We start from the raw sequence: 17,042 nt of genomic DNA, 5'->3' as shown, positions 1-17,042 counted from the left end.
TGCTGGAAACTCAGGCAGTGCAGCGCTCTTATCAGCAACCACATCTGAACAAACTACTATGGATTCAGACTGACAGCCATGGTGATGACATTAACCACGAGCATGAGGGAAGTGACCGTAGAACCAACCAAATCAACTCTGGTCTTTTCTTTTTGTCAAAATCAGTTCAGACTGACTGACCTGAAAATCTTCTTAAAAAGGTATTTCTTTCCTCCTAGGATAATGGTGGAATACTGAGTCCATGTACATGAAGTGTATGTTCTTGTCAGGTGCAGTTTTTAACGGTGAATGCTTGCTGTGTTTTTAAAAGTTCTAATTGTGTTTCAAACATGCTCAAAAGCTTGACTGCTCATTGATCATGACATGAATGGATTTTCAGATCTGCCGTCTCTACAGCATCACTTCCAATTCCTCTTTCTCCATAGTCACGTCGGGGATAGAAAATGTTTCAATTTCAAATTTCTGACTTCTTTCATTTAGCTGCACGCTATACAGAAGGCTGACTGGGGGCAACGACAATGAGTAATTAATTTACTCTGCACGTTAAATATTTTCCCATTGGATCCAATTTGCCTTTCGATTTCAGGAGCAGATACAGATAGATGATACTGAACGACAGGATTTACATTTTAACTATGACATGACGATGTAGCCTGAAGAGTCTCTGCCAGTGGACACGGCCAGACTGAGAAGATGTACTCACCACCACATCACTCCTTATCTTGCCAAAGGTGCTGATCAGATGAGCATAATGATAGTCGTCCATCTGCCTCAGCGTGGCAGTCATGCTGGCCACGAAGCTCCCCTGGAGAAGAAAAAAGAAGTCCATTCAATACACAATCAAGTTTCGATTGAGGGCTGAGGATAGAATGACTCTGTGCCTGTGATTTTGATGGATACTGACTAGCCGAGTTGATTGGATGCGAGTACTGAAGCGGGCCTGGCCTCCCAGGTTTGAAAAGGGAAGGCACCATCACTCAGTGGCTGATCTCATTAACCTACTGGCCTCTACTCTCTAGCTCTTTGTCTCCACTGATTATAATGCCTGTGAGGAGGACCCTAAAGTGCTGTCTTTGCTTGGCAGTGTGCTATTATGCCTCAGGTTAGCATGCTGTACATGTGCTGCAGAGAGCAGATAATGGAAGCCAAATGTGAGGTGGCCAAATCGAGGAGAGTTTGTCATGCCAGGGATGTGTCTGGACAACAACAGAGACATACAGGGGAAAACTGGGACTGCATGAGGGCTGTACCATTCAGGGTTGACAGTTGCAAGGCATTTACAGTTGGGAATCATGGTAATAAGTAGGAGTGTGCATCCTGCCATTGTATTTCTGCATTTTCCAGGATGGATATGGACCTATTGGACCGTTAGCAGTGTGTTAAAAGTATGCCACTGGTGCTGGATTTGCTGGAAATCAGTTGTAAACTGCAACGACAACAGTCATCCAAGACTTGTTTGATGATGTGGAGCTCATCCTTCTTCATTTTCAGTCTAATTCAGCAGATCCAAGAGCGTAACCGGCATGAAGGGCAGACATTAGCTGCTGCAATTCCCCTCACATTGGGCAGTCCCTGTATTAAAAAGAGGTGCACGAGCATCACAACTGACAGCAAGTCTTTAGAAGTCACTGGCCTTATTGCAGCAACTACAACCCCCCCCCCCCCCCCCGCACGCACACACACACACACACACACACACAGTGAAGAAGCTAAATCAGCTACAGGTTATTTTATGTTCATTCATTCTTTCTATTGTATATCTTCAGCTGTGAATGAATTCCCTAGATAAAGATCTTTCAAAGCAAATGCAACATGCTGTAAGCCTCAGTGTGAGACTTGCCATAAGACTCCAGTGTGGAATCCAGTAGCATAAGCCCCTTAAGCTCGCTCCAAATGTTCAATCAAGACTGCTAAAAAGCACACACATACATCTGCCAATGTTACTTTTGATTTTTATTCTTGTAATGTGTTTTCCATGACTGATTCTTAAGCTTCCAAACAAATGTAATTGCTGCTTGAGACACTGGGATCAGCTGGCAAATCCTGATGGCAAATTAAATAGGGGTGAGGGGAATCTAACGGTCGTGTTCCCAGCGTGACGTGGTTTGACAGCGTAGACGACAGACCCAGAACCTCTCCTAGAAAACATATTCGGACCTGTCACCGTGCGACGATTAAGATCTAAATGCAGAACAGGACCACATGCCGCACCAGCTGTTCAGATATAATGTGTGAAATAAAGATGTGGGGCATGACGGCAAAAAGAGAACTTCAGGTGTACAACTCGGAGGTCTCTGATTCTAACTTGGCCGTTGAAAAGTGCAGGGGGTGTGATGGCCTTTGCTGTCATCCGGCTGACTCAACGGGTCTATCAGAGTGAACCAGGGGAACTCACACAGTCCGGCAAGTGCTCTCATGCCTCATTAGTCTACTTTTACCGAGGGGGATGAAGCTGGTCTCGTAACCATGACAACACTATTTATTTATCAATTTTTATGGAGAGATAAAGGATGGAAGGAAATCAAATAAAGCCAGCAAAGGCAGGATGGGGGGGGGGGGGGGTAGGTCTCTCCCTGATTTGCCACAAGAGGGTCTGTCTATTCTGACTTCAGTGAGGGTGATAGGGGAGGTGACACAATGAGGAGAGGTGGCAGATGAAGACACACACACACACACACACACACACACACACACACACACACACACACATATATATTAAGCTGCCTGCATAACAATAACTCCAACATAAATGGGGAAAAAAGTTTTTACTGCTGCCTGTGTACGAGGATACTTTGAATAGTTTGATTTAGTTGTGAATTCTTATTCTAAGCAGGCAGTCTTGAGGAAGAGAAGCTGCAGCAGACAGAGTAAGTCACTGCTAAACATGATTATGGCACAGTTACTACAGTTTATATTTCTAAATAAGAAACTTTCTGACGAACACATATTATTGTCTATGTTGTCAAAAGAACAACAAATCTTTAGTACCCAATGGGCCCCTTGGATACATAAATCCAACCATCTCCGTCCAAATACTAATACCGATCCCTCGGCTTAGAGTATCAGCCAGTACCGATCCAATACCAAGAATTAGTTCAATCTCCCTTTAAGTTTAAGTGTTAGCATTAAAACTATGGAGTGGGTGCAACATCAGGATCGACATATAAGATGCACATATATATGAGTTCAAAAATGACTCTGTCTTGAATACTGATAAGGAATTTCATCTGGTATCCTGTGTTTTAACTGTCTTGGTCTTTTCCTCGCAATTCATCTGTGAGGTCCAGAGCTGATCTGACCCCAGGCCCTGACCTGAGGCAGGGAGTGAACCTGTGGCGTCTTCAATAAGTTCCTCTATAATCGTAAGTTTGTTGTTAGAATACTTACAGGTAGTAAAGCTGGCGCTTATGACACCAGCGTTGTCCTGATGCATAGCTGTGTTTAGACTGTGTGAAGGTCACATTGTGCCGGATGCTCCAACTAGGTGTTACTGGTAGTATCCAACATTACCAGTATGACTGTTTGGTCATGGGTGGAACTCATGATGTTCTGGGGGAACTGACTCAACCTCATCTCACAGCCAACCTTGTACATCTGTTATGGACGTCCATTAAAGTGTACAGGGCGAGCCGTCTCCGGGTCTCCAGCCTGTTTCTTGTGTCTGACGAGTCCCCTCATCACACAAAATTCCTCTACAAATACCAAATGAGAAATAAGACTTCCTTCAGATCCTACTTTGTCATTTCAGAGGGAAATTCACACATTTTTTGGTCGCTGAAGTATGTGGCTGGATCTCTAAATCAGAGTTTGATTTTCTCTTTTGTCAACATCTTATTAGACCAGTGTTTTGTACACTCCCTAAACCACACAAATCATTAACCAACCCCCACAGGTGGCCCATAGTGGCACAGATACATTTGCTGATTTCTTTATTAAACCAGCTGCACAAACTCTACCAAAGACTCTTAAGACTGTGTCGTGAAATATTATTATTTTACCTCTAATTCTGATCCACAAGTTTCTTGGATACGTCGATGCCTTCAATTATAATTACACCTCAATATCTTGAGCATATTGAAACGTGGAATTGTTTCGTTGACGACGAAAATTCCACTGGTGTTGAAGAGGCACCTGAAACAGGAGACAAGCTGCTTCCATCTGAAGTCAATCATTCACTGACCACCAATGGAGCACTTATTCATCTCAAGCATTTATCTACTGAAACAATTTCTCAAACTGAGCAACAATAAATCAAAAACATAATATTGACAAGTGTCACAGTATCCAGAGGCTGTAACTTTGTGGAACCCTGCCTCAAATATTTATCTTATGCTTGAGGGTAAATGAGGCAGAATCTTGGTGGAAATGAAAAAGCGGTTATTAGAAGGCAGGACCAGATCCATCACACGTTGCTCTCCAGCTCACATCTCTCTGATAATTCATCTCACTTTAGCGCTTGATGGCAGAGAAGCACAAAAATTGACGTTTGCTCAAGCAGTGAAGGGCCGCCCCATAAACAGACCATTGTTTTAAGCCTTTAATTACTCCAGCTGGGAAATGGTACTCAGGTCTCTGGAGAGACATAGCAAGAACCTCAGCCTGTCTCTTGAGGAAAGAAAACTGGGGGAAAAAAAAATAGGAGCAGAGAGAAAGATGAAGACATGGCACACGAGGGGCGGGGGTTGACTCTCTCTCTCTTTTCTAGCTCCAGGCCTGATGCTGATATGAATTTGCTGGCTCATTACGACAGAAATTACACACAGCAAACCTCACATGGGCACAATGCCATTTAATCTGCGAGGGATGAAGATAGTCCTCGGAGCACAAGTGACCTGTGCTGCTAAGTCATGCAGGATTTGCTCCTCAGGCTTTGAGAGGCAACACATCACTCAAAATGAAGGATTGCGAAGCTGCTGTATCCCTTAAAAATAGCCGCCGGAACTTCGCCACCCTCCCCTGTTAAGAACACAAAACCCTCCATAAGAAGAGCAGCATAGATTTGAGTTGAGACCTATTAGATACACAGGCCAAAGCTCCTTACTCCCACAGTCCTCCCTTGGAGACTCCCCCCTCTGCACTACTAGTTTAAGACGGCACCACAGAGGCACATGAAGCTGCTATGGAACTGCAGTCTATAACCTGCACCTCCCCAATAGCCTTTTCACCAGTCGTATGGGTGAGTACACATTCATCTGCAAGACCAGCAACATCAGACAACTTAACAGCCTTCTGCTCATTCAAATAAACGGCAACTCTCTCTGGAAAGCATTTTTTTAAACACCTCCAACAGGGTTTTGAGATCTCACAACATTTTATTCCCTTGCACCATTGATCAAATATGCCTCCCGTGATTCCTGTTTCTAACATGTGCTGGCATGAACTCACATGGCCTCAAGAAAGGAGCTTTAACGTGCTCATAACGGAAACTTATTGCAAGAGACAACCTGCAGAATTTACCAACGTGTAGAAACTGCAGAGGGATTGACTGCGGCATCTCTTTATCCACATGAAAACTGACCAATATCAAACGCAGGTATTGCTCTAATGAAAACGAGGGCTGCTTCAAAATCTACTGGTTTCCCCTGGAGATTTCACAACGCTGTGTTGTATCACATGAAGCAAATCATAGACACTTGTGAGAGATGAGCCAGCTCACCGTTTTCTGTAGCTGATCAACCAACTAAATTATATGTAACTGGACTTGGAGAAGCGGGGGTTTAATTCAAGAGCGGATGTGGTTTGATGTAAATGTGGGCAGGGCTAAGTCCCAAATTAAAATTTTTGACCTGGAATGGATATGGTTGATCATCAATTGTTATATGTTATGTTAATGTTATGAAAAGGGCATTAAACTTCCATCCACCCATCCATTTTCTACAGCTTATCATGTTAAGGGTTTCGGCGGGATGGATCCCAGCTGCCTTTGGGCGAGAGGCAGGGTTCACCCTGGACGGGTCGCCAGTCCATCGCAGGGTCAACACATAGAGACAGACAACCATTCACACTCAAAGTCACACCTACGGTCAATTTAGAGTATCAATCAGCCTCGTCCTCTCTTGATGTCTTTGGACTGTGGGAGGAAGCTGGAGTACCAGAGAGAACCCAAGCAGGCACAAGGATGCCACAAGGGCTTTACAGGGTTTTAAGGGCTTTTAAAACTTTTTTTTCAATTGAATATAAAGTTTTTGGGGGAGGAGTGTTTTGTTTTTATGTCAACATGTAGCAAAACAACAGTAACAGAATGTAACACTTGTATTCTAAGATATATTGTAACATTTAGAACCAACGAGTGATTAGATTCACTCTGTATACACGTTCAATGTGAGCCACAGATACTTGATACTACAGATACTTCACACTACTTATTACTTAAATAAGCTCTACCAAAGCGGTAAATTCATCTTTAAACTTCCTGTTACTCCTCAGAAGGCTACCAAAGTAAAAAGCACATCCAAAAAAATAAAACTGAATAGGCAGACACTCCTCAAGAGTTTTTCCACACTGCCCTGTCATTGGGACACAGAGATGACACAAGCAAGGAACTTGGCTACCGCTGCAGGATTCAACAGCAAGCCGGCTTGGCTCTGACATCAGGCCAACGAGGTGACAGGCTGGAGGGTCAGCCAACAGAAAAAGAATGGGAGACCTGTTGGAGTCGAGCTTCACACTTTTCCCCCCTTCTTCAGCAGCATTTGACCAGGTGACGAGGTTTAAGAATAACCAGGAAGAACCCGGGCAGCCAGCCATGAAAGTGACCTGTTCTGCCATTCAATCAGACAGCATCCCACTTGGCTTGAGGAAGCACTTTCACACTAATACATCAGAGCGTCATACTCCTTTGAACAGACACCTTGACGTGGATAAGCAACTACATTCCGCTATGGTCACTTCTTTTTCTAAGACAGTTAGGTGTGTCTGATACCAAGCATGTATCATTTACTGGAGTGGACATAGTTGTTAATGACCAGTGCCCAGTCGGTGTGGCAGATTGCACGGATGGACTGAAACAGGAGGGGGGATTTTTGTGGAGGTCAATAACATGCTGTCATGTCTTGACGCCATAACATGCTGTTTTCTGAGAGCTGAGTTGTCAGGGACAAATCTGTTTGAGATAAACTGCATGTACATCGCAGTTATGTTCCTGTTGACTTTGTAGGTTAAATCTGTAGTCGATCTGAGCAAGCTAGCGCACCGTGGTTCAGTGTGTACGGGTGTCTCAATCCTAACACCCACTGAACAATGCTGAATATGTGGCTCAGATGACAAAGAGGAACTGAAGATACCAAAGAAGGCGACAAGCCTTCATCGCCTCCATGTATATTACTGATACCTTGAACCTAGTAAAGCCCTGACCCGTCGTTCTATACGGGTCCAAGAATGGAAGATTACTGCGTTCACCTCATCTGAGTGCATTTTAAACCAGTTCCCACTGCAGACAAAAGCCAGATGTTAGCAGGTTTTTCGGCCAGTAGGAAAGAGGCTTTGCTGTTGCCTCTTGAGGAACAAGGCGGCATTACGAAACAAGAGCTGCACGAGCTTGTTCGGGCTATAATTACCCTCTGACAAATCATCCCTTTAACCTCCTGGTTAGCGCTGAATGACCATTTGATATTCACCTTGTTGACAGCCAGGGGGATGCAAAATGACCTCAAGGGGGTCGAGTTAATGGTTGTTTCATTCGTCTGTAGAATTGAATTTGTACTCATTTGAAAATGGTGTGATGAGGTGCTGACTCTGAACAGTTATTCTTCATAATGAATATTCCTGCCAAATACATACACACACAAACATTGAACGTTACTATAGGAACCTACTGTGTTACTGGTTCAGACACCGGTGTCCCAGAATCTATATAATAACCCCATCATATAACTTGCAAGAGAAGCAAAGCAAGCTCTTACAAGAATCCAACACTCTTGTGATGCTTCGTGAGCTTTACTTCAGCACTTTATTCTAACCCCTGTCATACTCTGGATGTTTTTTTTTTTTTTTTTTTTTGGACAGACTTAGGGCCAGCTTTAAAAACACGTTTGATGAAAAGACCAAAAGACTGCAGCAGATGGGGACAGACTCTCACTGACGTATCTGCTAGGCACATTTTCAGCTATGCTCACTCGGAGACTGGCTGGGCCAGTGCTACTGCACAGCAGACACATCACATCAGCCTGTCAGCTGACACACACACACACACACACACACACACACACACACACACACACACACACACACACACACACAATTGCTGTGAGATCCAAACTATAATAAATTGACAGTTCTCTCCTTTATCTAGTGATTCAGATATGACACTCAATACTGTAATGTACTCGGTGTGGATGACTGCACTCTGGATCTCAGAGGACAGGTTTGATATGAGGTGGAGTGGTGACAGAGAGGCCACTAAAATGAAAGTTGGAAATGTATATAATGTGGGATTCGGCAGTGTAAGAACACTTTAGGCAGGAGTCAAAATAATTCTCCAGAGATCTGCTCCTCTACACAAGAACAAAGCCAGAGAAATCTGGACTTCGGGGCAGAAAAAAAGGAGAAATCCTCCTTTTCTACTCGATAATGGTAACAAATACAGCAAATTAGCTGTCTGATGTGCGCATGACAGTAGAGAGCAAAGTGAGGAGATGCTTTGGGAAACGCAATTGTGGTCAAATTTGAATCGATGATGTGAATAAATCCTGCAGGGACTGCGTACATGTCAGGTAACTGACCATCAAAACACTCCCAGTTCATACTCAAGTCCCAGTTTGCCCATTTGCCAAATTTGAAGACATTCCCTCCCGATGTTCCCGAGTTAAGATGAATGAGACAGAAAGATAAGTCCTGAATAATGCTTTCGGAGGCATTAAGACACCGATAAATTAGTCTATAGGAATCTCTCCAAGTGCAGGTTGTAGGATTGCTTCATCAATTTAGTTCATCCTTGGAATCCCAGTGAATTTAGGTCCCAAATTTGGATGAAATTCCCTAAAGCTGTTCCTGAGTTGATAAGTAGGGGAAGGGTCGACGCACAGCTGCACAGATGATCAATAAATTACTTTATGGGAATCTCTCTATGAGGATGTGGCAGGATTTTTTTGTCACTTCAAATCTATGTGACCCAGCGGTGTTTATACAGTATTTGTTATTGGCGGTATTGACTAGGCTCAAACTACAGCTGTGGCACCAAGACAAGCCAAGCATTTATATGCAGATTTTAAGGCATCGCATAAGGGTGACGAGAATGGCAAAACATCTGTAAAACTATCCTCAGTTTTGCAAAAGAAGATGCTTTGAGGTGGTCAACAGAAGATGGAGCCTGCTTTCTAATTGAATTCGGATGGACTGAACAGTTAACTGATAAGTAAATAAAAATTACTTCTATACTTGAATGTTACAGCAAAATAAATAAATAGATAAATGACTGATGTAAAAAAGCAGTTACCATAGATGGTCCTTGGGCAGGAAACTAATATCCAATCAGGATTTTCATTCTAACAATAAACCTCTGCTAATTAATGTGCTTTCATAAGAGTTTTGATATGGCCTGAATGAAAGAGGAAATGAAATGGTGTGACTGTCTCCGTTAAGAGGGAGGAGAGAGACTCGCTGCTTATCTCAATCAACCAATTCCTAATTTTCGGATAACAGCAGCGGATAAAATATATTAATGGATTTTGTTATTTTGGGGGAATCTTTGGTTTACAGGAGGCAGAAATGATGTAATTGAAAAAGCAAGTTAATAGAAATGTACCTAATAAAGACAATGACAGTTTGACCATAAACAAAAGCAGCTCCGTAAATTGCAAAGCACAAAATCTATATATCAATTTACAATCCCTACAGGCCCAATAGCATAAAATCAAGAGCACTCCCACTCAGGCTCTTCCTTTGACCACAGTGCTGTGTATTCCCCACATGCAGGGGACAAGGACATAAAATGAGAGTCCCCTGAGGGCCTGGCTCACAGGTAATGAAATCAATAGGAAAGAGGAGTCACTCCAGTGACTCGTCCGTTGCCACCGGTTCATCCAACTAAGAAACAGTTTGCTTACACAAGCACATCACTGTGCAGAAACTAATGTAAGAAAGCCTAGTCCATCTCCAAATATAATGGACGTCACCTCCCAGTGGGGATTCTTTCCATTATTAGATAAATGTCATTAACCTTGGGTTGGAATCTGGGACACAAGCAGATACGTGCCTCAAGGTCAAATCTTTGCAAACAACGGTTCAAGCTGTCAAAGCAGCAGCAGGAGCTCGTCATCGCTCCACGGATCAATATCAAGGCTGTAAAGCGCATGTGTCACCATCACTCCGAAACAACAAGCGTGGCGTATAAAACTGGGTTGTGAGTGTTAAGTGTTCAGCACCTTGAAGGTGCAGTCAGTCAGGAGGAGGGGGGGGGGGGGGGGGGGGTGGGGGGGTATTTTATGTCAGACTGCAGAGAAGTGAGACGTGGCAAGGGGATAATAAAAAGACAAAAACAACTTTCTGTTATTCACATGTGTCATAAAGAGCTCGGTTGAAACGCACTGAGAGAGCCATAAACAAGGGAAGGAGGTCTAATGGATATAACTGTGAATTGAATGGAAGGCCGTAATTTTGCCATGCCCCCCCTCCCCGTCCGCTCACAACAAATCTTTTGGTACTTGATCCCCCAGCTGGATCAGCTTCCCTGCTGGCTACAGCTGAATTATAAACCATCACACAGCAGACACGACTTCCAGCCACAGACACTGGAGCATGATCATGTCTGTTTTTTCCTCACGTGGTGGACTGTGACATTTTCTAGTATTCAAAAAAAATATTTTTTTAAAAATTAAGTTATTCCCAATCAAATCCTCTGCATCTTTATGATTAAAAAAAACTTCTACTCCTTTTTGTCTTAAAAAAAAAGTATTAATAAAATAACATGGGAATTAGGTTGTTTTTTTTTTTTTGCTTGACCTTTGATTCACAACAAAATAACCAACAAATAATTCACAGAAAAAAACACGTTCACACACACACACACACACACACACGCACACACACACACACACACACACACACACACACACACACGCACACGCACACCTGTGCAGGAGCAGCTGCTGCTGTCTGGAGAGCTGCAGCTCATTACCATGGTACCTGAGGCTGAGAGCTGAACTAGGGGTTTCCCTGTGCGACAGCGAGGGTTGAGCTGTGGCTCTCAAAACATCCAACCAGCTCTGTTTTTACACAATCAACTGTTTTACCTCCTTATCTTGTTTGTTTAACACAACAACAGTCCACCAAAGGAAAAAAAAAATCAAATTAACTGGCTAATGACGGATAAAAATAACCAAAGATTAAGCAATCGTGCTCTTGAAAAGGGGACAAGCAAGTGACAGTAAAAGTATGATGATAAACTGACCAGTCTCAAACACATCCACTGGTTTCTTTCGGGAAACATGCATTCTCGACACAAAAAGAAGAAAAAAAAAGAGCACTCTGGATTAAATTTTTCTGACAATGGAAGAAAGTTTTCCTGCGCATATGGTCTCCATGGAAGTGAATTCACTGACGAAACTGCTTTAACTGATGGAGCGATAAAGGGATGATGCATGGACCTGCCAGATGTAGCCAAAACTAGAGCTGTACTTTCTTCCCCTGCATCCTTCACCCCTCCCTTCATTCTCTCTACAGTGCTCCCTCCCCCTCTTGCTCTTAATCTCGCCCACCCTCTCCCACTCACTCACTCTCTCTCTCTCCCTCTCTCTCTCCCTCTCTCTCACCCGTACACAAGCAGAAAAAGAGGAGAAAGCCAGCGGGGAAGAACTGCAGCGGCACAATGGGGATATTCTGCCTGCGTGGACTCTGTTGCTGAGGCGTCCGGAGTTCAACCACAGTGTGTGTGTGAGTGTGTGTGAGTGTGTGTGCGTGTGAGTGTGTGTCTGCACGTGTGTGAGTATGCATGTGTGAGTGAGTGAGGGATCCTGCCGACGCCGTGCGGACGAACGAACGAAGAAGGGGAAACGGAGGAGATCGGGTGTAGGGGAGGGAAAAAAAGGGAGGGAGTGTTGACTTTGACCGGAGCTTAGAGGCACCTCACGCCACTGGATCAGAGGACGCCGATGTGCAACAACTACTCCAACTACTGCTGCTGCTGCCGCTTAGGCTGCGTGCTGCTGGCTGCCTGTCCTTGTAACTTCTGCCATGGCATAGCCTCATCTCCCAGCTCGCCTTTAATCCACTACGGAAACGGGCATGCATGGGCACAACCAGGGATCTAGGCTATCGCATCCTTTACATCAGTAATTCATAGTCTGAGGTGAGTCACTCCTCTCTGCTCTTGTCCTCTCCTCTATATCAACCTCTCAGTTTGCATCTACAAGTCTGTTCCAATAACCTCTGGAGGGGGGGAAAAAAAAATATCAGAGAATCTGCTGGCACTGTGGGACTGAGCCTGGCATAAAGCCTGGGGGAATTTTTTTTTTTTTGACTGAAGATTTTTTTCCCCTCTCTTTTAGTCTGATGATCAAATATCAAATACGTGTTAGCAGATGAAAGAAGGTTGCCTCTGCTGGGGTGAAGTGGTGAAGGGAGATATCATCAGAGGTTCAGCAGTTGATTCACAAGTCCGTTTGGAAAACTTTAAGTCATGACGCCAAGAAACTGGAGGAAAAAAAAAAAAAAAACAAGGGGGAAAAAAAAAACCTTTATGTGAGTGAGTTTTCGGTTTTCAGGAGGATTTTGATCCAGATTTAACCTGACTCGCTCGGCATACAAAACAGAGCTTGACAGGGGCTTGCATGATGGTGCATTTCCTCCCAGTTTTGCAGCTGAGTGAGCATTACATAAACACACCGATATCTGAACCAAAAGAGAGAGACAGAGCGAGAGAGAGAGAGGAAAAAAGCCATTGTCCCGCACTGGTAACACTGCTGTGAGACAGACAGTATGCAACACAGAAGCAGGTAATGAGAGCTGAGCATCAGACAGTTGGCTGCATCAGATGAAGGACCTTAACTAAGACTAATCTAGATTAATAGACTGTGTGAACTCACCATCTCTTACAGATTACTGGGGCATGTATGTGTGTGTTAGCAGATGTTTGTGTATGTGTGTATGTGAGTGTGTGTGTGTGTGGGGGGGGGGGGGCTAAAGAGCACCTCACAGCTCAACTGCCCTTCAATCGCCACAGAAAACACATTTCACTCCGCTCATCCTCACAAACCTCTAAACACTCCATCTCCCCCCCCAAACCTTCAATCTCACATCAGCCCTCTAACACCCCCCCCCCACACACACACACACACAAGTGGACTAAGGATAGAAAAATAGATAATGTGCAAGGGAAGAGACTGTCTGAGAATAAATGTTCAGACCACTGAATGACAGGAAAAGTGCAAACCTGCAGTCATAATTTGATTTATGCAATGCACAGACTGCACAATTACAAAGATTATAGGATAGGGATGAAAACAGGGGTGTCACTCAAGCAAAGCTTCAAAAGCAAACCTGTATTTTTAGGAATCCGTGATGAAAACTGCTCGGGGAGAGAACTGAGGAGAACACTGACCCTTCTGCTAAAGAAAATGAGAGCGTGCACCCTTGTGCACAATGTGGATGAGATCTCCTAGACACAATAACGAGAGCAAGCAAGAAATGATGCAACGTAATTGACCGGTACAAACTGCATTTTTTGAGAACTTTTCTCTGCTGAATACCTCTGCAAGGGAGAGGTTTCAAAATGAGTGGCGAAGTGTGCATTCGCCTCCTGTGGCCTGTGGCTCGCTGGGTGTCTGTCTGTGTGTTACAAATTCCTCCCCTGCTTTTGAAACAAGCCAGATGTTAGCTTTCATGTGCTAATAGGATTATTCATTGAGAGTCGGAGTGTTTCCCTGGGAATGCCACGACCACGCTTTGCAGTTGAGGTGAATCGTGTGCGTCTGTTGTTGAGCATACGAAGGTGTGGGTGTGGGGGCCTCTGTGTGTGTGTGTGTGTGTGTGTGTGTGTGTGTGTGTGTGTGTGTGTGTGTGTGTGTGTGTGTGGGCAGGCTGACTTTGTTCGTCTGTTGCGTACAGAGAGAGGAACTTCACACCTGATCCCCCTGTTGTTGCTCATGTGTGTGAGCATGTGTAAAGTGTGAGGAATGCTGAGGCCCAGTCAGTGGTGGGGCTCTGACAGGACCAGATTGGGCGGGGGGGGGTTATGATCAATTAATTATGATCAATTTAACCAATTAACATTTTATCAATGAGGTAGTTAAAAAAGAAGAAGTAAAAGCCCATCACTTTTGGACTTTTGACTTCATCCTTCCATTGTTTGGACAATCAGCCCAAAACAAATAATTTTAACCTAAAACAGAGAAAAGTAACTTATTCTAGCATTTTTTTAAAATTCCTTTGCATCATAAACTGCAATGTATCTATTAAGGTTGATATAAAATAAGCTTCAACGCGTCATTTACTCATTTCATCGCTACTGCTTCTAGCTTGAACAAAATTCTGACTGTTATCTTTTGTATTTCTGGACACAAGATGTGAGGCGTGGAGGGTTTATGTGAATCTGATCCAGCACCTCTGATTTGAGTGACGAAAACCAACACTCCCTTGAAGATGAGTGCAAGACCAAGTATTTGCAGGATCTTCTCTTTTTTTTTTTTTGAAGACCTCCAAGCCACTTATCCAGAATACAGCTTTCATATAATTCTCATCAGATGACAAAATGATGCATCCCACCAACGGGATCTTTTGCTCTTGAGTTCATGGGTCCTCCTGCAACTACATTCCTGTCTGTTTCACTCGCATTCATTTCTGCTCCTTCACACACATCGAGACACCTACACTCTTCCCCCTTTGCACCTGTTTACTCATCCCTTCTTCTTTTCCAGCCCATCCTGTTATTCTGTCTTTTTTTTCCTCCATGGCTAGGCATGACTAGGAGGAATCTAAGAGCATCAGGGGAGTTCTCTAGTTACCCGTTGGCTTTGAAACATCAGTGTCTAGAAGGCAAAGGGAGAGGACGACACAGAAAGAAATCAACAGAGGGGAAGAGAATAAGATCATCACAAAAAAAAGAAATAAGAGATTTCATATTCTTTTAAAAAGATGAAGAACAGAGAGAGGAAGGGAGTGATCTGATGCATTCGGATTAGAGTAGGAAGCCTCTGCAGCAGGCTTCCTCTCATAGGCTCTGATCCTTCTCTACCTTGTATGTTCACTGATGTATATGGATTATATGTTTTCCGGTGACTCCTTCAAGCTCCTCAAGAACCCACCTGGGTGCAAACATAACACAACTAACTACAGCAAGTGAGGAAATAAAGAAAACAAGTATTATTCATCCGGGACTAAGTGAGAGGAAAAATAACAAGACTATAACGCCCATAACCTACAGTCAAAGGATAAGAACTGTTGTGTGAAAACAGAGGCAGGATGGCACAAAATGTGGTGTTCTGCACTGTTGTTGCATGGCAGTAATCTATTTACACCCAGCATAGACAGCAGGGGTGGAAGAAATCTATATAGATGCAGTGTTTCCCCTAGGTTGACTGCTTTGGAGGAGCGGGTAGACGACTGAAGACACAATCAATATCGAACATTTTTAAAACTTTAAAAACCTCCACGAACCCCAATAAATAGATTTGGAGTTGTTTTCCAGGGAGCGTTAAAAATATATGCTATGAGAACAGGTTTGGAGAGCAGTCGGCGTTCGGCTTGTCGTTTCATCTTCAGTCTAGCAACTGGGCTACTTGATGATTGGCAGAAGAGAAGATTTTGTGAACTTGAGGCCTCCAAATTATGAGAGAAGGGTTTTTCATCATTCTCTAGATGGAAACATGAGCAATTTATAGTTAGTGGATGTTGAAGCCGTTAATGTTAATGAGTGTTTTTATGACTTCTATGAGTTGTAGACCCAGTTGAAAGATGGATTGTGACTTTTGACTTTAAGAGTGGAAGTGGTACTGTAGGGGATTCGTTTTACACCTCCAGATCAAGCAACGCGTTTAGGGAAAAAGAAATACGGGAACACTGGTACTGACTGGACCTCACTGCTGCTAAATGTTTCATGTTTCAATAATTTATCATTCACTGAAGAAAACTATTCTCTTATTCTGCACTCTAAACAATTATTTATGTATCTATTCTCTGCACGATGAGTACTATGTCTGTTTAAGGTCTAGAAGCTTGTTCTTTTAATGTAGCTCAACTTGTTTTTTTTATGCACGCAGCTATGAATGTGAATGTCTCCGTGAAAACCTGATTTTATAACGCTGCTGCTGAACGGGATCGCTCTGAACTGAGTTTCGCTGTGTTCATTTATACAATGACAAGGAAGTGTCTTCTCTATTCTAAAGTTTGCCATTCACCTTAGCTTGAAGCCAAAGTGTCCAGTCTGCTTCAAAAGTGGTGCCTCAAACAGCCAAAACCGCTCTCCAATGTCCTAGCTGACACTGGGTGAGGGCTGGGGGTCACCCTGGATGGGTCGCCAGTCCGTCGCAGGCTGGATCAATATATTATTACATGGTGGATTTTTCTCCACCTATAAAGCCTGGTTTGGGTGGGTATGTTTGTTAGCATAGACTTACAACTGCATATCATGTTTCATTTCGTGAGCTTCAAGAATTAAATCTGGAGGGAAAAGTATAGACAACTGAAATATGCATGTGGGATTCTTTACTGCCTTCCGTGCACAATTCTGCAAGCCAAATAAATGTATCCAAGTAATGTTACTCAGTTCTATAGTATCATTAATGCATTCTACATGTACAGGTTCCGATCACATCTCAATGTCTACCAAAGTTCATGGATATAAATGATATCAGTTTATAATTTTGGGACAATAACCAAACACCATTTTTTTCCTGGTGTTGTTAAGTCATTACTGCAGCACGCACACACACACACACACACACACACACACACACACACACACACACACACACACACACACACACACACACACAAAATCTTTAATCTGGTTTGGCAACAGTCCAGTGGTCCATGATGACTGAGCAACAATTACTAGAAAGACAATCCCTTAAACCCCCGTGATTTCTAGTGCTCCTCAATCTTACAGCATT

The 17,042-nt window shown here is 43.4% G+C and overlaps 2 protein-coding genes across 2 annotated transcripts in view; one reads left to right on the top strand and one right to left on the bottom strand.

The window, feature by feature from the left end:
* dock1 (dedicator of cytokinesis 1) overlaps positions 1-17,042 on the bottom strand; it is a 175,307-nt gene that overhangs the window by 55,972 nt on the left and 102,293 nt on the right. The window contains exon 28 of the mRNA XM_086194482.1: positions 704-805. Within this exon, the coding sequence (XP_086050608.1) occupies positions 704-805 (102 nt within the window). The remainder of the gene's footprint in view (positions 1-703; positions 806-17,042) is intronic.
* Positions 11,763-17,042, top strand: part of insyn2a (inhibitory synaptic factor 2A) — a 29,812-nt gene continuing 24,532 nt past the window's right edge. Inside the window, exon 1 of the mRNA XM_086194483.1 lies at positions 11,763-12,283. The gene's annotated coding sequence lies outside the window, so the exon portion shown is untranslated. The remainder of the gene's footprint in view (positions 12,284-17,042) is intronic.

This window comes from Aulostomus chinensis, chromosome 23 (assembly GCF_037954235.1).
Source record: "Aulostomus chinensis isolate RoL2024-O1b breed Wild chromosome 23, RoL_Achi_v1.0, whole genome shotgun sequence".
Taxonomy (NCBI): Eukaryota; Metazoa; Chordata; class Actinopteri; order Syngnathiformes; family Aulostomidae; genus Aulostomus; species Aulostomus chinensis.
Note: the sequence above shows the minus strand (reverse complement) of the source record. Positions and strands in the feature narration are given on the sequence as shown.